The sequence below is a fragment of the Panicum hallii genome, chromosome 7 (assembly GCF_002211085.1).
Source record: "Panicum hallii strain FIL2 chromosome 7, PHallii_v3.1, whole genome shotgun sequence".
Classification (NCBI taxonomy): Eukaryota; Viridiplantae; Streptophyta; class Magnoliopsida; order Poales; family Poaceae; genus Panicum; species Panicum hallii.
In genome coordinates, this window is record NC_038048.1 from 46,350,865 (window position 1) to 46,372,640 (window position 21,776).

General features: G+C 47.2%; 3 protein-coding genes across 5 annotated transcripts; 1 reads left to right on the top strand and 2 right to left on the bottom strand.

Annotated features, from left to right (window-relative positions):
• Nucleotides 1-2,848: 2,848 nt before the first annotated feature.
• Nucleotides 2,849-5,415, bottom strand: LOC112901079 (transcription factor IBH1-like). The gene has a single exon (XM_025969912.1). It carries the CDS (start codon nucleotides 5,022-5,024, stop codon nucleotides 4,410-4,412), a length of 615 nt encoding a protein of 204 aa, XP_025825697.1. The 5' UTR covers nucleotides 5,025-5,415; the 3' UTR covers nucleotides 2,849-4,409.
• Nucleotides 5,416-14,344: 8,929 nt separating this feature from the next.
• Nucleotides 14,345-18,927, bottom strand: LOC112899306 (probable serine/threonine-protein kinase abkC). The gene is made up of 6 exons (XM_025967726.1): nucleotides 18,688-18,927; nucleotides 18,333-18,496; nucleotides 16,890-18,210; nucleotides 16,282-16,551; nucleotides 15,227-15,382; nucleotides 14,345-14,889 (listed from the first exon to the last, which is right to left on the bottom strand). Exons 2-6 carry the CDS (start codon nucleotides 18,341-18,343, stop codon nucleotides 14,770-14,772), a joined length of 1,878 nt encoding a protein of 625 aa, XP_025823511.1. The 5' UTR covers nucleotides 18,344-18,496; nucleotides 18,688-18,927; the 3' UTR covers nucleotides 14,345-14,769.
• A 289-nt stretch (nucleotides 18,928-19,216) lies between these two features.
• Nucleotides 19,217-21,661, top strand: LOC112899308 (probable inactive UDP-arabinopyranose mutase 2). 3 transcript variants are annotated; one of them, XM_025967729.1, is made up of 3 exons: nucleotides 19,217-19,515; nucleotides 20,144-20,273; nucleotides 20,361-20,567. In XM_025967729.1, the coding sequence occupies exons 1-3, from the start codon at nucleotides 19,405-19,407 to the stop codon at nucleotides 20,378-20,380; spliced, it is 261 nt and encodes an 86-aa protein (XP_025823514.1). In that variant the 5' UTR covers nucleotides 19,217-19,404; the 3' UTR covers nucleotides 20,381-20,567. The 3 variants fall into 3 exon arrangements, with proteins under 3 accessions (XP_025823514.1, XP_025823515.1, XP_025823513.1); XM_025967730.1 differs by having other exon boundaries at nucleotides 19,224-19,515; nucleotides 20,429-21,661; XM_025967728.1 differs by having other exon boundaries at nucleotides 19,229-19,515; nucleotides 20,361-21,661.
• The last annotated feature ends 115 nt before the right edge of the window (nucleotides 21,662-21,776 follow it).

Genomic DNA, 21,776 nt, shown 5'->3' on the forward strand with positions numbered 1-21,776 from the left:
TATCGTTGCAGGTCGTATTCCACTGGAAGTTTTTGTTTAACTTAGTTGCAAGAGTGGCATCTTATTAAAGGTCTGTTCTTTTAACAGATTACATGCATGCATGCTTTTAGATGCAGGTAAAGCGGTAGCAAACTTGCTAGCTAGTTATAGGACCCATTCTCCAGGAGCGGCTCCAAAACCGGCTCCAGCCGGAGTCCCGCCAAACAGGGTGCTTCACCATCGGCTTCAACCCCAGAGCCCCGGAAAAGATGCTTTCTGGAGCACTTTGGGGGAGGCGGAGCCAGAAAACGTGGCTACGTCCGGCTCCATCTTACACTTTGCCAGCCCTACCCAGGTGCCCGCAGCAACGAGAGGAGGGCGAGGAGCGCGCGGCCGGGCCGAGGCGCAGAACGGAGCGCGGTGCCGAGGTGGGGTGGAGGTGGCCGGCGGTGGGACCGGAGCGCGCGGCCGGGGCGGAGGTGACCGGAGCGTGCGGCCGGCTGTGGGAAGGAGGGCGGCGGGAAGGAGGATGGGGAGCACGTGGCCGGTGGGCGGAGCGCGAGGTGAGGCCACAGGAGCGGCGTGGGCAGCGGCGTGGGCAGCGAGGGGGAATGGAAGAAGGAGAGAGAATGTGAAAAAAATAAGAAGAAAAATAGAAAAAATAGAAAAAATAAGGGTAATTTGGACATTTTATCCTTTTATACAATACGAAGAAGCTATTTGCCAAACTTTTTCAAAATGGCTTCAGTTCCACCAGAGAAGCCGCTCCACCGGATGAGTCAGAGCTGGAGCCGTTTTTTGACAAGCCGAAGCCCTACCAAACAGGCCCATAATACGTAGAATCTTTGAAGTTTTTAGATATTTATTTGCTCTTCTGAAATTTCTGGACCTCATTTGGAACATGCATGGGAGAAGGCTCATTAGATCACAAGAAGGCAATCGAAATTAATTTTTGATGTTGACGATCTCCAATTGATGGAACCAGTTTGCCCGTCTAGCTGGTGACAACTGTAACATGCGTTCGGCAGAATTCTACGACAAACCGCTTATGGAAATGAAGTTTGTCTTGAAGCAATTTAAATTTCTTTTGGCTGTAACGATTTATATCTGTTTGGTATATTATATTTTGGAATTAAGTAGTCCACTACTCCATTGGTAGTTATGATTTCAGGTTACTATGCAGCAAGACTCTCAGGTAATTGGCTATATCTCAAAGGTGCTTCAAAATGAAATCAAAATAAAAATAAAGTTAAGGATGCAAAGTTTATCCTGTGCAGTAGTGGTCATTTTTTAACTCGAGAAAACAGCCAGCAATATCTTCATCAGGCAGATGTCGCCATACAAAAAAAAATTCAAATGAATTCATTATTTGTAGGCACCTATCTGGACATTATTTTAAAGTTTTTGTGAACGGGCATTATCTCTTTATAAATACACTCGTATTTTTTACCATATAATCTGACATTTTTATGAGCAATTTTTCATTAGAATAAAACATCGATAAAAATATTGTGGGCAACTATATACGATGATAGTTGAACACCAGGAACCATAGAAAATGTTAGAAATGTTTATTAATTGGTATGACATATAGCCCTGTGCATATATAAATAAAAAGTGGATCTTGTACATGTGAAAGCCCTCTACATTCAATATGCAGCGTTTTGTGTGGTGGCAAATGTATATATAACTAAACTAAAAATGGTTATATAACTAACTGTACATTACACAAATGGCTCCTTAAGTACAAAAACAATTCATCACTTGGGAAAACAGAAGGAAACCATGGAATATACTTATTGCTCTTAATTCCAAGAAAGGTTAATTGCATTGCCACACCAACCCCTCTCTAGGTAGCATTTACCAAAAAGAATATTTTGCCTTAGTTCTTATGTTTTGTGTTGCATAGGCATATGATATATATATATATATAGACTTATTTTGCAACAATTAATGACGTCTTCTTCAAGTTCCCTAACATGAAAAAACAGGAGCCCTCCATATGACATTCTTATTCAACACAATCAAGTTAGTTTCATTTTTTATTCTTTTTTCTTTGTAAGGGTCAACAAAAGTTAATCTTATTTACCTAGTCTCCAGCTTTTGTCCAAAATTGAATGTTCATTTACTTAATAATCATGTACCCAGTGTCATAGTTAAGAGAACACCACACAATTTTTCTTCACCAACTTCTTACTTATCTCACTGAATGCATGTTTTCTGTTTTGACTGCAATGTTATCATATTTCTATAATAATAAGAAAATTCAGTGTGCTCATTAACTGATTAAAATGCTTCAATAGTTATATGTCTGTTCGATTTGAGTACTGGCTGTCTTTGTAGTAAAAGAGATAAAAAGATAAGAACTAGTAAGATGTATACACACACAGGTTGAGAGCAGATCAGAAAAAAAGGACGAGTCATTGGTATAGAAATCTCCGAATTAAGGAATTAGTACACAATCTTGATCTACCACCATTATTAGTGGGCAACATATCGTTGTTATGTATATTTATTTTAATAAATAGAAGATGATTAAATTGTAGCTAGCAAATTATTAGTACAGCTAATCTTGTGGGCCAATTATTAATTAGTGGATTGCAAAATGACATTAGCTAGCTGTTGATTGATCAAGTACCATTTTGCTGTTAGTACTAATTTAGTTGTTCAAATTGGATGGCCATCTTACCTAATTAATACTCCTAATTAAGTGCAATGCACACAGGACATACTGTGTCTATATATAAGAGCTTTTTTACCTTTTGTTCACATATATGAACATGCATGTATTTTGATTGACAGCAGTGAGCACAGTTAACTAAAATTGTACCAAAACCAAAATAGGTAACGCCCCAGAAAATCCAAAAGATAAAAACAAATAAATCTATCATTTTTTCATAACAGATAAACAGTACGGATAATGTGTTCATACAAAATAAATAGGTACACCATATGTGCAAAGAGAACAGAAAGCAAATAAATTAAAAAAAGGGGAAACCTATAAGGAAACCATAAATAAATACTCCTAGGTAGCCTGAATTATGAACAGTTTTGGTAAGATTTGCATGAATGTGCTCAAACTACCCAATGGCGCATAATTTGGACAGATTACTTCTCTTTTGATCACTTGAAATGAAGAGAAGAAGCCAGTATTAAGCCTTTCAGATTCTTACCTCAAAAAGAAAGCAACAAACGCATGTGTCAAAGACAACAACCAAGAATAACACACGAGAAAAAAACCAAAGAGAAAAACTTGATAGCATCGAGTACACAGAATATAGTACTCTTTAGAGCCGGTGGCACCTAAAAAGGAACGGGGGATAATTAGTTGGCGTAGTTGATGGAAGGTGAGGAGGAAAAAAAATATGTATTTCCCAAGGAAAAAACAAAAGGGCGCTAGGCCCTTTAATCGAAAGATGCTAACTGCCTGTAGAGAGAATGTCTTTTGGTTCCTTTGGCTACAAGTCATATGTCTTCTCAAGCTCAAAGTTCAGCAGCCCTATCCCTCATAGACTCTGTGGATCCCACTTTCCCAAATTTGAGAGGAGAAAGGGAACACTCCACCAAACCAATTGAACATAAGCACCATCCTAGCACTCCAATTACACAAGGCAACAACTAGCTAGAGCATCATCTAGCTAGCTAGTTGTCTCTTCCAGACCCAGTAATGGGAGGGAGAGAGAGAGAAGGAGGGGGCCCGGGGGGGGAGTCAGGGAGAGAGAGAGAGAGAGAAATACATACACATGTGCAGCAGCTATACACTACCGAGAAAACAAGAGCTAATATAGCCAACTCAATCAGCCATCTAGCTCTAGAAAAAAAAAGAGTCGGTAATAATATGCATGCTTCATGCATTCATGCAACCACGCACCCATGGTAAAGCTAGGTTCATGCATGCCATACATGCTACGAGCAAATTACCTTCCTCCTCATTCAGATAGACCTACATAAAAGTGAAAATTGACAGGCAGAAAAGTGCGTGTGTATGAAACAGCTACCTACATGTGTAGCTAGCTACAAAAAATAGATGACATGGTTCCACAACTCACAAACATATACGCATATCAATCATCTGACCCCCAACAACAAGTATATTTTGCACTAGCTTATATGTATGTGACTCCATGCTTCATCAGTTTCTCTCTCTCTATATATATGTTACAATTAATTACCTCAATCTCCCTCCAATCCTCCATGCGTTCCCAATCTATACACCTACTAATAACCTTACCAACTAAAAGTATGTACCAACAATAATAATCCCTCTCCTCTGAACAATCTCCTATCTTAATCATGCATATCGATCTCATGTGACATGAACAAGAGATATGCGATGATCTAGATACAAACAGCGGCGGCAGCAGCATATGATCGGCGGTGCAAGAACAAGAATTAATTAACCATGCGGTATTAATTAATTACTGGTTCGATCATTGGCCGGAGAAGAGGTCGACGAGGTTCTGCATGAGCTGCACCTGCGCGCGGAGGCACCGCAGGTAGTCGGCGGTCTCGTCGAGGAGGCTGCAGTACTCCATCTCGCTGCCGCCGGGGACCAGCCGCCGGAGCGCGTCGGCCCTCGCCGGCTCCCCCGCCTGCCGCGGAGGCGGCCCGCCCCTGGCTAGAGTCATCGCCTCCGTTGCCGTCTCTCCGGCGGCAGAGACGATGCTCCTGGCGGCGCCGAGAGGAGGCGCAGGTGGCGCGGCGGAGACGCGCCTCCGCAGCAGGACCGCGCGCCTCGACCTCATGGCCCTGCGCACGCGCACCTGGCGGAGCAGCGCCTGTGTCCACGCGCGGCGCGGGTTGGCGGCGCGCGCCATGGACGAGTAGGCCGCGCGGCGGATGGTGCGCGTGCGGCGCGGCACGGGTGTGGCGCTGTGGATCCGGGCCAGCGCGCGCAGGAAGTGGAACGCCAGCATGCGCTTGGACGGTGACGCCGTGCCCGAGGCCGGGGCCGGGGCGGCGGCGGTGCTGGCCACGGCGCGGCGGTTAGGGTTAGGGTTTGGCGGCGGTGGCGGTGGCGGGCGCGCCGTTCTCTTCCGTGCCATGAAACGGCGCGGAGCAGCAGGAGAGGGAGCGGAGAAGGCTGGAGGATCAAGAGAGAGAGAGAGAGAACTCCGGTGGAAGCTGGCGCGTCGCTTAAAAGGCTGGAGAGGGAATCGTGGGAGGCAGGAGAGAGGAAGGTGAGAGCGAGAGCAGCAGCGGGAGAGAGAGAGGGGGGAGGGGAGTTAAGGTCGGGGAAGATAGGGTGGGGAGGACAGAGAAAGGGAGATTTGGGCTCTGACACAGAGGATCAGGAGAGGGGCCTGCCTGCCTTTTGTGCTGTGCATGATCTTCATTACTAGTCGTCTTTAGAGAGAGAAAGGAAGGAAGGCAGCAGAGAGAGAGAGAGAGGGAGGAAGGAAGGAACACGGCTCTGACACAAATGTCCTCGGAAAGATCCTGTGTCCTATAATACCTAGTTGACAACGAGAGACAAAACAAGGCCGCGGCATGGAAGCGGAGGAGAGAGAAAGGGGTTATTTTTTCCCTTCCGGTGCAAGATATGATGAAACAGGTAGAGGGAGGGAGAGGGTGAGGAAAGAGAGAGAATAAGAACACGCGAACAACAACTCCCCGCTCCACTCCTGCACGTAGGGTAATGGAATCGCCTTTGGAGAAGATGGGCAAGGACATAAAAGTACTCTGGTCCGACGATCATTTCTACAGTAATCTAGTTTTATTGGCGTCTCGATATATACCCAGAACTGCATTTTTTGTTGGAACAGAGCAGTAGTTTTCTACTACTATTCTCCTCCCTCCCCGATTTCTATCTACGCGGATTATTCAGCTACAACCCGCCCCCATTGCTATTGCTTGCAGCCACGATCATCGTATCACCTGATCTAGCTCGTAGTAATCGTCCACGCATGTGCCGCGCATCAATGGCGTGATTAGGAGACGCTCGAGCCTTTTTTGCCCAATAATGATGGCCGCGCAAATTGAATCCCCCGGCTCTCCGATGACGATCACGTTGCTGTTGCTGTCGCGCGATCGCACGGCCAACGGAAAACGGAAAAACGGAGAGCTAGCAATTCGCGTGCGAGCAAAGTAGTCCGTGGATGGATTAGGTATCTAGGTATGGTTCTCTTGATGGTCGGTAACGCCATGGGCGATGGATGGGTGGCACGCGCTTTGCTGCTCGATCGGACGGGACGGGAGGGAGATGATGAGCGAGCGGGCGGCTTGCGGAACACATGGCGTCGCGTGCACTTTTGCCAGCGGATACGGGGCGTCGGGTAACATGCGCGCACGCCGGGTCGGCGTCCCCGTTTCCGTTAGGCCTGACAGCCAGGCAGACGTCACGGCTGGCTCATGGGTCATGGAGAGAGAGAAGGAAGAGGGAGAATCGAATTCGGCCGGGGGGGAGGGAGAGGAGGGCGATGGCGGTGGTGGTGTACGTATGGATGGTCCGGCCGGTGGGGTGCTGGTGGTGGGTTGGGGAGGAGAGAGAAAGAGACTAGAGAGAGAGGGAGAGGGGGAGGGGGAGGGGGCGAAGTGGTGGGTGGTGGGGCCGGGCGTTGCAAACCACCACATGAGCGCACATGGGGTGCTGGCCCACCCCCCTATGGATGGAACGGATGGATGGACGGATTGGCCGGCGAGAGGAGAGAGAGAGGGAGAGGGAGATACGTACGTGCTCTATCTAGCAGGGGGTAAGGAGAGAGAAACGAATAAAAAAGGAGCTCGCCACACCAGCTGCGTGCCGGCGGCCGGCCCTCGGTCTCTCTCTCTCCCCCCTTTTCTTCTTTCTCCAGCGGTCTAGACGAACAACAAGAGCAGCCAGTGCTGCACCACATTTCTGCTGCCACGACGTGCGTAATAGCGGCGCAAATACTAGTAGCAATAATAATCCTGGTGGCGCTCGTCGCAGGCGCGGCGCCGCTCATCATAAACCCCGGCCGCCCCTTTCGCTGGCGACGGCGAGCCGGCCAGCGAGCGATCCATCCGTTTGGTATCTGTTAGTTCCAGTCGTTTTGACAGCGATCCCGGCCCTGATAAATTCTAAAAAGGCGCGCAGTATATGATCGATCGTCTATTCAGACACATCAGCATGTGGACGTCCATACTCTCTACCCCTCAACCTCATCAGCCAGTCTCCAATATCTCCAGCTAGAGAGAGAGAGAGAGAGAGAGAGAGAGAGTATTGGCTACTAGGAGGATCCGAGCGAGGGCTATAGCTTAGCTGGTTTATTTGGCTAATGGTGGTTTGGTCCAACGTCTAAACCAGCGCCATCGGCCTCACACGAGAGCTCAATCTCGCGACGGTTAAGACATGCTAATCAGCGATCCATCACATATGAACACGGATTAGACGACGGGGCAGAGAGAGGAAAAAAGTTGCATTGTGTGGAAGGACGGGTTCGAGCGGTGGCGTGCACTGTCCCGGCCGGCCGGCAACCCGGTGCCGGCCGATCGTGGCCTCTCGCTCGCTTGCCCCTCTGTCTCGTGATTATTGTTGACTTGTTCACATCAACGGGGATAAGCAATGGCGGCTAGCCTTTGCATTCCACTGCATCGATGATCAGTTAGTTGCAGGCGGAGCAAGGAATGCAAGGAGCTAGCTGACCAGTGGATCAATGACGATTTACCGAAGCTTTATTTTGGAGATCGATCAGGACTGCATGTGTTATCTATGACACCTATCTGATCCGGTGGCATGTAGTATCTAGATAGTACTACAAAACCGCATCAACCGTACGTATTCCCAAGTCAAAAGGACAAACAAATCATGCATAGCTATGCTCATTTCCCTGTCACGGGCGCATGTAAGCAGTGTACTACGATGCTACCAGCTCTAGCTTTTGTGCATGGATGGATTCATAATAGTAAAACTTACTATATGTGATGTTTTTTTTTTCAGTTGATATCAACCAGGAAGTTGCCTTTTTCAGTAAAACTTACTACTCGTGCTGCCTCGAGCACTCTTTCGCTTAAATATTGCTAGTACTGCTCGTTAGATATACCACCTGTAGTCTCATAAAATAAATGAAACAAAAACATAAAGCAAAATGACAAGGAAAGGCTTCACCAATAATCATGAGGGCTGTGTCCTGCTCTCCTGCCACACCTTCTAAAGTAAAAGTTCAAGTGCGTCCTTCGTCTTGCTAATAAATCCGAAGTGGTTATGTGATGCTCACACGATTTGTCCGGTACCAATAATAATGGTGCTTAACAGATGACATAAACTAGTGCCCAACCGCTAATGATCCGTGCCGTGCCTCCGGCGTTCATATGGGCCATGCCTGCATGGATCATGTTCTTGGAGAGATGTCGGGCATGCAACTGCAGTTGTATTGTTTGTGTCGAAATTAAGCGGAGATGTCGAGGTCGAACAAGGGCACACATACGTACTATATATATGCATTAATTTATCCCAACCGTCAACATATATACTGATATTGTTGTTACAAGGCAAAATTAACATGCGCTATATTTGATCGGTTTTTAAGTAGAGCATGTCAACATTCAGCTATAACTTCATATGGCCTGTGTCTGTAAACACATTGTTCTAGCTAGGTAGGCATAAGCATATTTTGCACATTTCTAATAGAAGTCTTATATACAATACAAAATCTGATAATCATAAGTGCACTACTTGTGTTGCTATGGCCATGCAGGAATCGTATCCTTTTTTTTATGAAAAAATTGTGCCTAATGTGTCAAATAAGTGCTGACAGTGCATAAGGGCACTATAAGTGTCAAATACAATTAAACCAAATAAGAAAATGTGCCTAGTTCACAAGATTTTTCTAGCTAAAAAGTTGGAAAGTTAAATAGCAATAGGATATGGCAGATAATTTAGAACTACGATAAGAACATCTATCTCTAGTTTTTTGATAAGATTGATCTATGGACAAATAATGCAATTGTTCGATGCATACCCCTTACCTTCTAGTGTCATTCTCATGCTTAATGTTCAGTTTGTCTTCTTACGTACACGGAAGGGAAAAATACATTAGTGCATCCTGAAATCTATTGAATGAAAGTATTAAAAAAAACCCAGCTGTGTGACATGAATGCGAAGCATCTATGTATAATGAACTGAGCTTAATGTCTATATACTTTAATTTCCTTAAAAAAATCGTTTTACATTTGCTAGGTATCTTACAAATAAGTTTCGAAAAAGGCTTTAGAGCTGTGTGTAAAGAACAAATCTGTCAGGTCAAGCCTTTTCAACATCAACAGTTAGCCTGCTAGCCGCTAGCTAGCTAGGCTGTATCTAGCTTGGATAACCCCATGTACTCTACCTGCTCAAAATATTTCTGACTGCAGAAAATTTCTTGCTGGCGAAAAAGTAGAATGGATGGAATAATTAGAGTTAAAGCCATTAGCAGTGCACTGCTTATGTTTCATAACCTTATCTTGCTGGTTTACATTCTTTGCGGATCCGTGTGTAAAGTTGGTGTCCTTTATCTTTTCTCACATGGAAGCGTGCACACATGTATGGTCAAATAAGGAAATATGTCACTAGCTATCTTTATTTGGGTCTAGGATTATGTCAGTGTCACATATCCTTGCATTGTAAAGTTTTGTTGTTCTTTGAGAATAAAAAATTTATCTCCGTGTGTAGTGCAATGTGGCTAGCTGCGGACGATGCCAAACACCCGTGTAGTACTTAATTAGGCTAGCAGCTAGCTGCATGTAAGAAGAGGAAGGTTATGCACATGCATACAGCATGCTAACTTCACTATCTCATTGCAATATATATATATATATATATATATATATATATATATATATAATGCACATGCTAGAAACTTAGACACATGAGACAGGTACTAGCTATAGCTAGATGAAATTCAGAAACAACAAGTTCATGAACCTACCTAGCTAATTATTTCAAAGTATAAGACGTATATATAAGCTATTAATAATCAGCACAATAACAATGACTAGTCAATTCACTTGATATCCAAGAAGTTCAGACATGGGGGTGTGTCGTTGTGTCCCGGCCTTATCCAAGCACGATAGACCGATGAACAGATTGCCTGCTTGTTTATGCATGCAGCGGTTAGCAGTAGAATTAGTAGGTTATTAGAAGGTTCCAAGAAGCCGGAATAGTGAAGGGTGGGGACTGGGGAGTACAAACAGAGGACTTGTTTGTTCACGTATCATAATATTCTCACTGATTTGGTCCCCTAAAGGGCCCTTAACCCACATGCCTGCACCACGCAAAGTAGTGTAGACTGTGGACTTTTGATCAATCGACGAGAAACATGGAAAAGCCATGGAGGAGGGAAGGGCATTACTTTTATTTAGTCCTTTTCGGCTATAGCTAGCTAGTGTCATACCATGAGACACGTTGATGTTTTTTTTTCAAAAAAAATGTCCATTTGAAAGTGCAATCATCAAACTCTCATGTTCGTATGTAACATGCGCTTGCATGCATCGCTAGCTTGCTAATTGGGGGTAATCATCAAACGTTTATGCTGGATGCTTATATACCTTGATCCATAGCAAAGCAAAGCAAAGCAACCTAGCTAGATAGCATATGGAGAGGTTACACCTGATGAGTAGCTAGCTTTGCCAGCGCGTATTAAATCCGTGATGCTGCCACGCGTGTGCGTAGCTAGCATGCCTTACAAGACACTTCAACCCTTTCATGGAAGGATCGACCAGCTAGCATCATGGATAATCTAGCTAGCAATGCAACACGCCACTTTTTAACATATATATAATAAATATATCAATGTTTTATTAGTTTACATTTTTTATTATTAGCTAAGCCTGTGTGTGCCGGCCGGCTCATTAGGTGCTAGCTAGCTTGCAGTCGCCAATCAGGAATTCAGGGGGGACCAGACCAACAGGTAACTGCTGCTACTTGTGCTCCGGACTCATTCGGCAGGCAGGCAGGCAGGCAGGCATTTGGAGGGAGATGTGGCAGCGCAGATAGGAGTGTCATGGTCACGGAGCTGTAGCCAGCCAAGAGCCGAGCCCGGCCCGGCCGGCCGTCGTCTTGCAGCAGGGTGTTTTAAGGAATGGATGTGCGCTAGCTGCTGCAGGGATCGGATCCAAGAGGTATCGATGCAGCGGCTATGTGTCTACTGTTGCATCCACTAGCTTTGCATTGGAGGACACTGTACTGTACAACTGAATGTCTAGCCGTCTCTGATTAGGTCAATAGTGCTTGTCATTATGCTTGCTAATAAGTCGGCATAAGCATAATGGCAAGAATTGATCGGTCCATCCATCCGTGAGCTTTGATGATAGACATGGCGGTGATGCCTCTCGGCACACGTCTCCTGCAACTGTTTGTACATGACACGCGTTGATGTGTGACGAAGCGCTGCAACTGCCGCGAACGCAAGCCGCTCTAGCTACTAGCTAGTGGTGAGGTTGATCGTGCGAGAAATTTCAGCATGGAAAGGCTGGATGGGGACGTACGGTAGCCAATTCGGCTGGTCTTAGATGAAAATTCTGCCTCCATGAATCTTGGCAAGATAGAATGCTAGACTGCTAGCTGATGGTAGACATGGAGATTGGATCGGAAAGCATTAGGATACGGCTATGCTACACACTGATCACGGCGGCGCCGGCGGGCGGCGGCGGCTGGGGGTGCCGGCCGGGAGCGGTGGGTTGCTGCCAACAAACCGGCGCGCCGGGACAGCGCGCGCGAGCTCATCCGTCTGGCGCGCATGCCTTTCGGCCGCATGCTCCTGGGTCGGGGCTGGCGGTGAGAGCGAGAGGGCGAGAAGCGGCGCGGCATGGGCGTGATGGCATCGTACCTGCAGACTGTAGCCTGCAACAGGACGACTACTGTTTGGAAGGGCCCAGCCAACCGACAACAGGCGGCGCGGCGAGCGACGTCGCCGTAGAGGCTGGGCAGCAGCAGCGGCGCCGGCGGCATGACTACTGCACGAGACGCGACGCTGATCAGGTCAAATTATCCACACTCCATGGAAGGATCGGCTGGAGATGAAGTCACCCAATTGTCGCCGCCAGATGCACAGCTTTGTCTGCATTTCCTCTGTTCCACACTCCAAACCTCACTCTCCAGCTTCTATCCCAACAATCCAGCGACCAATCATTATTACCGTAGATCGATCGCGCGCTCTGTTGCCGGGGTGGACGACGCTTTCACGCTCGCGCCGAGCCCCGCGGGATAGACGACGACGGAGCAAGATCAGAGGCCAGCGAGACGCGCGCGCGCGTCCGCGAGCGCACGGCACGCGGTCGTTTTCCTGGACAGCGACGCGGCCAACGGCGCGGCAGGGCGGCCGGGGAGTTGCGCGCCCCCCGCGGGCCGCGGCATGTGGCTGGCACGCCTCCCGCGCGACACGGCACCAACCGCCACCCCCCGGCCGGCTCGACCGCGAGCGCCCGCGCACCACGCCGCTAGCGCCATCATTCCGGCCTATGATTCCACCACCCCACACCCCTCCTCCTGTACTCATGCGCTAGTACGAATACTTTCCCGTATCGGCCGGGCGGCGCACCGCCGGGCCCGGCCGGCCGTCCCGGCGCGGCGCCACGAAAAGCGTACACGCGCGGCGCCGGCACAATAATTGGTTGTTGGCTGCCGCCGTATACGTATACTACGACCCTACCCATGCGGCCCGTCGTCTATGGCATGGCCGCCGGAGCGCCGTGTGCAAGGGATAAACCGCGTGCAACACCGAGACGTGTGCCATGGGTTGCCCTGCACTGTGCCCGGCCGGCCGGAGTTGGACGACGCAGGTAGGTGGTCATAGTCCCATGTTACTGTGCGACGGCATGCGCAGTGGTGCATGCACCGTGCGCGCACCATCCGGTGCCGGCCGGGCGGGCGGGGTGGTGGTTGAGACGTTGTGGTTGCACAGGGCGCTGCCGCGACGGCACCGTCGGGAGAGGGAGAACCATCGCGAGAAGCAAGCGCGGTTGGCGCGCCGGGCGCTGCGTTTTCCAACGGATTTGGTGACGCCGGCCGTGCGCGCTCGTGCGGGTGCGCGGCCGGCGTGGGGCGGAGGGGGTGGGCGGGGCGAGCAGCTGGCGACGCGGGCCGTGCCCGCACGTGGTGGGGCAGCCGCGGGAGGCGACCGACCTACCGAGTACCGACGGATAACGAGGGCGGGTGCTCGCGCGCGCGGACGAGACGAGCGGGCGGCGATCGCTGCGTGGCCCCCGGCTGGCGCTCGTGCATACGGCGACATGCCACCTGCGCCGCGATCTCTGTCCCCCTCCCCTCCCGCCCGGTTTGTCCTCCTCCGCTTTTGACTCGCCATCCATCCCTCCCCCGATTGGATTTGCTGCCCGGCCAGGCGGCCACCGAACGGCCTTGCGAGAGGGAAGGAAAATTCAGGATCATCCCGACGCTCGTAGGGATCCCATGATGATGGAATGGAACGCCTGGTCAGGCTCGTCCAGCGAGTCCTTGGACGGGAACCGGAAAGCTACCTGGAACTTGCTCGTAGGGATCACACGATGGTGTGGTCTGCTGTTGGCCTCGCCGTGATGCGCACGCCAAGGAGACCTGGTCATGGCAGGCTGAGAAGGAGCATGGAAGGATGCTCGAATGGTCGCAGGGTGTTCAGGCAGGTGTGTATCACGGTCCGGAACCCTGACCTGAACCGAGGAATATCATGTACTTTCCTCTCATGCATCTTTGCTCATTAGTTAAGGTTACCGTGTTCGTTTCTTAGGGTCTAAAGTTGAAAGGTGTCACATCAAAGAGAATCTTGTCATTTAGAAGTATTAAATAAAGTCTAATTACAAAACTAATTGCAGAACCCCAGGGCTAATTCGCGAGACGAATCTAATGAGATATATTAGTCCATGATTAGCGGATGATTACTGTAGCATTACTGTAGCAAATTATAGATTAATTAGGCTCATTAAATTTGTCTCGCGAATTAGCACCCATCTGTGCAAAAAGTTTTATAAACATATTTTATTTAATATTTCTAAATAGTAAGATTCTCTTTGATGTGATGGACCTAAACTTTAGAGGGAGGAAACGAACACACCCTTAGTTGACTCGGGCACTGGTTCAGAAAATCTGGAGGTCAGTGGGACATGAGCTGTTGTCCCAGTCACCTTCATGTCCCACTAACCTTGTGCAGTCACCATGCAGTGGTTAGAATGTGCAACTATATTCAGACTTGGAAAAGGCACACACGAAGCAAAAGCATCATTGTGATGTGCAAAGTCTCGATGCGCACACGCTTCCATGTTAGTACAACCCTGACAGCATCAAGGCAGGCTTCGTTCCTTCATAATAGGAGCAACAGGTGATTTCAAATTGCCTGGAGATGAAGTCGCGAGATACTTACCAGATAACACATTCACATTTCAAACTTGGAAACTCTTGGTACAGGCAAAAGAAAACCAGGGTGCATTGTTATGGACGTTGATCCAGGAAACTGTCAGATGAGACGTAGGTTTCTTCAAACAATTAACAGTATCTCTGTGTGTACATAAGAAATCTATCGTTCCCTGATAGTCTCTCAGTTACAAAAAGATCACCTGAATAAAAACACCTTTTGCTACATCATCTAAGAGCTATTGACAAAAGTGTTGGGACTTGGGAGGAGCAAAAAAGGACCCAATCCAGGGCAATGCAATCTACAGCATAGTACTCTGGTATCTTCAAAACAATGCTGCAATTATTACTTATCGAGGCTGCTTTAGCAGCACAGGCCAGGACGGGTACAGAACTGTATGATCTAAGAGTAGATGAAATGGAAAAGAAACAAAATGTGATGGTGAGAGCAGAGCATCCTCCAGCCGAACACAAACCAGATCAAAACTTTCGCGAGGATGGCAGTGTAGATCCTAAGGCGCCATGAGCCCTTGGATCGTGTATTGAAGAGACTTTGCCCAGTCTTCTTTAAAAAGTAAAGTCTGTAATGTCTTCATAACATTGTAATCTGGGTCCAACTTGCGTTGCCAGCCCTGTAAAAAGGTGAAAAGAATTCAATTATCACAAATGGAAAAGGAATGCCAATACAAGGTATTATTGTGATTAAGGAAACAAAGCTGTAATACACAAATAGGCAGGAATGTAAAGCAGATTACACAGGCACATCGTGGAACCCTATCTACTTACACATGAAGCAACATCTTAGCTGGATATTACACAATACACAGCAGGAAGATGTCTAGGATTCAAAATCCCCAAAACAATCAAAAGGTTACGGCAACACAAACATGGCGGCTTAAAGCTCTCCAAAACAAAACAAAAAGTATTCTGAGAGTAAAATTGTGAAGTAAAAAGAAGTGCGCAAGTTACCTCAAGTACTAATGTAGTCACCATGACAGTGCAAACATTGCCATCGATGTTCACTTTGTGACGTCGAACTTGCTCAAGAAGCTGGTGCATACACTCAGCTGGGTGGACAGCATCACCCTCAGCAGTGCCCCAAAAAGAGAATGATCGCTCAACTTCCTGTTGCATAAATTAAGAATTCTCAGCAATTGCAACCATGCAAATACATTAACACAAAACTTCCATTAGCAATTGTCATTTAGCAAAAGAAAAGTGATACCGGTTGCTGATGAGAATTGCTAAAAAGAAAAGGAAAGAGTATCCAACAATCTATCATTGAGTTGTGACGCATTCTAGTGCAGGTGAAACTTTTTTTACAATCAATGTAGGCATCTAAATATGATATTTATTGGCAAACTTTAAGGGGAGAACAAAATTTCCATGGTAGCATAACGCCACAAACCAGACCAAATGTGCTTGCATCAAATATTACCACATGTTCATACAGCATAAAAAATCAATGAATCAACTCTGTTTTATATATTCCTCAGCCTCAGGTTTTATAACACCAGGGCCTCTGATAATAATCCTGCTTTTGCAATGAGACTATTCACATCATACAAACAGCTCAAGGAGACACCAAATATATGATCCTATAGCTAATGAGATTGGAACAAAAGTTCACCATTAAATGGTAATACTGTAACCACTGAACCTCTTTCAGAACATTAAACAAGGAGTTGAGCGTGGACAAAATGCAACTACGCACTTCATTCTCCACAAACAACAGCGCTCTGGAAGAAAAAGAAAATGCAGCAAGGCAGAGGGAGCACCAAAAATTGGCAACAACCAAGTGCAAGCAACATATAAAATTCAGAGAAAAGTTATGATCCTTGGTTTCTGCTGGCATCTTTACCGTTGCAAATACATTTTGCCAAAATTGAAGGTATATCCTATTGACCACCTATTACAGTAGCATAGCCTGCTTTATCAAGGAAAAGGAGCGAGATAATACTCTCAATAAGAAAATCTAAGCTTTTTTCATCAATGAAAAGACTTGTAAGGTAGCGACATATTACCTCAATAAAAGCTTTTGCATTTGGGCAATTCTGCTGTTTTGACAACTTTAAAGTACTTTCTGCAGCTGTACGACCATCACGGCGAGCAACAGCCTTGAAAAACTCAAGTAAATTCACACGGTCATTACTTGAAAGTTCAGCGGTCATTCCTACATCAAGGAAGACTACATGTGGCCTTGACTTTATAAGGGTGTTATTTGAGTTTTTTGGTTGTACAACACGGACCAAAATATTTCCAGGGTGCATATCTGCATGGACGAAATTATCAACCTGTTTGACACAAAGTGATAAAAAAACGTTAGCTGTAAATACAGCTCTAAAAGTTAGTGCTTATGAATAACTATGCTACAGAAGATATGTTTAGGGATAAATTTCTATTGGTAGGTCTCGTACTCGGAGTCCAGAACAAGTATAATCTCTTATAGTAGCAGTTATTTTCCAGATCAAAGCAGCAAAGAGTGTCATTTTGATGCATAGAAAAAATATAAGTCCCTTTGCAACACATAATATAACCTATGTTTCACATAGTTTTAATTTCTTCAGTTGTTCTAATTAGGTAACCATATATATTGAATCAGGATACTGCAAGATGGCTAAAAATACATTACCAGTAGCATTTTCAAGAGCGCATGAGTGCCTATATGGGCCAGAGCACTTTTAACTCGATCATGTCCCTCAAGGTCATCAACATAGTGTGAAACACTCTCCCCATGCTCGTAGGTTTCAACCAAAACAGCAGGATGAACAAGTGGATAAAGAGGTCTTGGGAAAGATACATCCTTCCACCTTCGGAAGTTGTAGATAAACCGGCTCAAATGAGCAGCTTCCCTTGCAAGGTCAACTTGAGACATCATGAAGACAGCAAACTGTTGCACACTCTCATCCAGACGCAACCAATTTAATGTGGGGATATATCTAGAAATTTTCGCTACTGCATTGATGATACTGAAATCCCTCCGTATCGAGTCTCCTACACCAGGATGTCTGACTTTTACTGCAACTGTTACACGCTTTGTCTGCTGGCTGGGATACCGGAATTGTAAAACAGCTCTATGCACTTGAGCAACACTTCCAGATGCAACAGGGTTCTCTTCAAAATTCTCAAAAATGTCAGATAGCTTCCGACCAAAAGCTTTCTCAACAGTTTTCTTGGTATACTTAAAGCTGTGAGCTGGTGCTTTTGTGTGCAGCTTTGACAACTCAGTGCATAGGTCACTTGCAAATAGATCAGGGCGTGTTGCAGCCCATTGGCCCCATTTGATAAATGCAGGACCTGCCAGCTCCAAAGTATGATGGACAAGTCGAAGCCATGTTTTTCTATACTTACTGCCAAGAGTCTCTGCAAATGGTGCCATCAGTATACTCGGAGTGAACAGCAATGCCAAATATATTGATCTGAAGATTATAATAACCATCTCCACTGCCGAATATATTAAAGAGGTGACGTAAATACGGCCATCCTGAGCTCGCTCACGTATTGGGTAGTACTCTCCATCTGCAGATGTCTTCTGAGCTAGCATTACCTCTCCCGCTATGAAAGCGAAGAGATAAGGAGCTAAATTAGATCTACTCACAGCCAAGCTAATGGCACAAGCAACCCTACTCAGAAATGGAGATGCTTTTGGTGCACGAGAACCCATTTCCACGAGTCGCTTCCAAGCAAGTTGGCTCTGAAATGCATTCTGGCTACAAGACGAAAGAACTGAGAACTTTCTCACACCAGTGCTCCAGTGTGAGCTCCCGTTTGCCCTTCCAAGAATGTATGAAGTGCTTGGACCATTATGAACCCTCCCATGCAAAAAAGCCCTGCCGGAATAACCCAAACCAAATGCAAAGCTTGAACCAATGCTTTGCCCACTACCAGCATTGGGTTTTGAGGCAACCAATAGGGTTTGAGCAAGTTTTCTGCTCTTCCCTATGTGAGCAAACCTGGGAGTAAACATGAAAGCAATCTACGCTTCAGCATTGGACAAACTGCACCAGGGCAACACACTAACAAGCATAGAAATGTTATGCAACCTCCATAGGATACTAAGAGCTGAAGAGCTAACCTTGACAACATGGCGTTCTACTATGGATGACGCGTCACGGCGGGATCACACGGGTGGGCCTAGCGAGGGACATGGGGGTTAGGCTTCTGCGAGAAGAAGCTGCACCCGCACCTTCCCAATTTCTATGGTGTCGACTGGGATCGATCGTGCGTACGAGGAAGAGCCTAATCAAACCAAATTAAAGCAAACGATGCATGGATTAGATAAGCGCTGAATTATGCAGAACCGAAAATCCGCTGGTAACTTAAGAGGATAAGGGAATATTCAGATTCGACCGGTCACAGCATTTGGAACATATCGCAGGATCAAATTCGCTCCCAGAAGAATCCACCCGAGCAAACTTAGGGTTCCTTACCAACAAGAGATCAACCCAAGTCCGGACGGATCTCCGCCCCGCCCTCAATCCACGACCAGAAGGGACCGGGGAGTGGGGCGCACGGCGGCGACAACCACGAAGGAGAGGTTCCCGCGGGAGCCGCGGTGCCGGTGTGGCTGACTGGCGAGCTCCGGTGTGGACGGAGGCTGGAGGAGGCGGCGGGTTCGGCGGCGCGCGGAACGGGCGCTGGCGAAGTAGTGGACGACGGTGTGACCGTGTGAGGCTGAGAGCTATGCCTTGAGGTATGGTGCGGGCCGGGCCTGCCACACAGCACTTGACGTGGGCCGTTCGCAGATCATCATCGAGTATGTGTGGCGCGCACGATCCCGCCGGCCCGGTCCGGCCTACCCCACCATCCTCCTCGTCATTAGTGATTAGCCGCTTCCGGCTTTCGCTTTTCCCCGCGACAAAGCAATGCGACAAGGGGGCGCAGGCAAAAAACCGCGGAAAAGCGAGGGGTTAATGGGAAAAACCACCGTGAAAAGTCGCCGATTGGTGCGTCGTTGGCTTCGGCTCTGCGCATGCGCTTGCGCTTGCGCTTGCCCTGCCGGCAAACGCAACACGAAGCGGGCGTGGGGAGCGGGGCGGGAGGCGAGGACCGAGGGCAACGTGGCGTGGCACGGCCGCGAGGGGGAGGCGCCTTTGCTTCCCGCGGAGGGGGCTATAAAAGGGGGCGCGAGATCCAGATCTGGGCCGATGCGACCGCCCTCGCTGCTCTCCCTCACCCTCGACTCGGCGCTCCTCCGCATCGCCCACATCGCCGACCTCTCCCACCTCCCCGACCACCTCGTCATCGACCTCTTCCGTGTAGGTACCCCGCACCGCCCTCCGCCCCTTTAGGATCAGTTGCTCGTGCTGAGAATTAGTTTTGGTTCGATCATATTGGGCATGGTCTGTAGGCTCGTTTAGCGGTTATGCTGCCTGATCCGTTCTGGTAGCATGCCATGCCGTTTGCAAGGTTGATAGAACTTGTTGAGTTGTGGGGCAAGGGTTCACATCAACTGTTCTCTCTGGCGCCTTTGCTAAAAGTAGGCAAAGAGGTGATGTGTGATCAATTCTGATTGTTTTGTCCCGTGTTGGATACTGCATTCACCTTGTTAATCTTACCTTTAAAAAATTGAATTTAGGGTCATGCAGAAAGAGTCGAAAATTATTGACTGTGGTGGTGGGGAAAGAGTAGCGGATGCCTTAATGTTAGTCATGATGAGACACTCCACACTCACAATTTGGAAAGCACTAGTGTCGTAATCTTGTTTCTGTAATTAGACACTTGTAATTTTGGAATTATTATCATTTTCTAGTTATGATGGAGGTGAGATCATTTCTCTTTAAAGGATTTGAGATATCCCAGAAGAGGGTGGAGTGATGTCCCCTTGTGTTAGTTTTTGCACAGTTGTGAATGCATTTGCTTATCGTTCCTGCATTTTGATGGCAGAGAACCCTGAGTGCTGGTAAGCTGACCGAGAAAGTTCTGAAGTTGTTTCTGGCAACTGGCTGTGAGGAAATCATCTTGGCCGTTCAATTGCTAAACATTAAGCAACCACTCGTACCAGTGCTTCCCACAAGTGTGTTTGTTATCATATTACCCTTGCTGATTCGGTTGTCATGCCACAGCAGCTTTTGTTTTGACACAACAATCTGCTTGTTTGCAGGGTGCTCCGAGAGGTTCTAGACCTGTTGTTGCTTAGATCATTTTGATTACCTGAGAAGATGTCTTCAGTAATTCAAGACAGTGAGGTTGACATTGTGATTGCAGCACTCCAGCCCAACCTGACCACCTTCTTTGAAGCATGGCGGCCATTTTTCTCTCGTTTCCACATCATTGTTGTCAAAGATCCAGACATGAAAGAGGATCTTCAAATCCCTACTGGCTTTGATCTCAAGGTTTACACAAAGTCAGATATTGATGGAGTGCTTGGCGCCACGTCCATCAACTTCTCTGGTCACTCATGCCGTTACTTTGGGTATCTTGTCTCACGGAAGAAGTATGTGATTTCAATTGATGACAATTGCCTCCCAGCGAAGGACACTGCTGGGTCGACTGTTGATGCTGTTGCACAGCACATGGCCAATTTGAAGACACCTGCCACACCTTTCTTCTTCAACACGCTCTATGATCCGTACCGGAAAGGTGCTGATTTTGTCCGTGGTTACCCATTCAGCCTGCGCGAGGGGGTTGAGTGCATGCTCTCATGTGGTTTATGGCTGCATAACGCCGACTACGACCCAATGACTCATGTTGTGAAGAGAAATCAGCGGAACACAACCTATGTGGATGCTGTAATGACAGTTCCACTTGGTGCCATGCTGCCTGTGAGTGGGATAAATGTTGCATTTAATCGTGAGGCGTTGGGGCCTGCTATTTTCCCAGGCCTGCGGCTACGCAACGAAGGAAAGCACAGATGGGACACCCTTGAAGATGTGTGGAATGGCTTGTGTGCTAAAGTAGTGTGCGACAGCTTAGGGTATGGTGTGAAGACTGGACTGCCTTATGTGATGAGAAGTGATGCTGAAGCAGGTAAAGCTCTGGAGAGCTTGAAAGAATGGGAAGGGGTTAAAATCATGGATGATGTTCTTCCATTCTTCCAATCACTGAAACTATCAAGGACTGCCATTACTGTTGAGGATTGTGTCAAGGAGCTAGCAAGCATTGTCCGGGAGAAACTAGGACCAAAGAATGCGATCTTCACCAAAGCAGCTGATGCCATGGTGGAATGGAACAACCTCTGGAAGTCTCATGCAGCTCGGGATGCTTAGTTTGGAGTTTGTGTGTTTACTACAAAGCATAATTGTTTGGGATACTTGTTTTCAGTTTTAATCTTTCCTTGTGGAACTCATAAAGCTGAATAAACAACGTTCCAGTATGCAGGGAATTTGAACACTTGATTGTATACGCTTAAGAACACTAATGTACTATCAAAAGAACCTCTCATGTTCTTACATTTTGTTGCAACGGAATGTAGAGTACCTGCTCAGAGCACGAGCCTCTATTTAAATACGGTGTCCACAATAATATTAGCCATGTTTCTTAATGTGGCATTATCCTAAGATAAAAGCATGACCCAGTT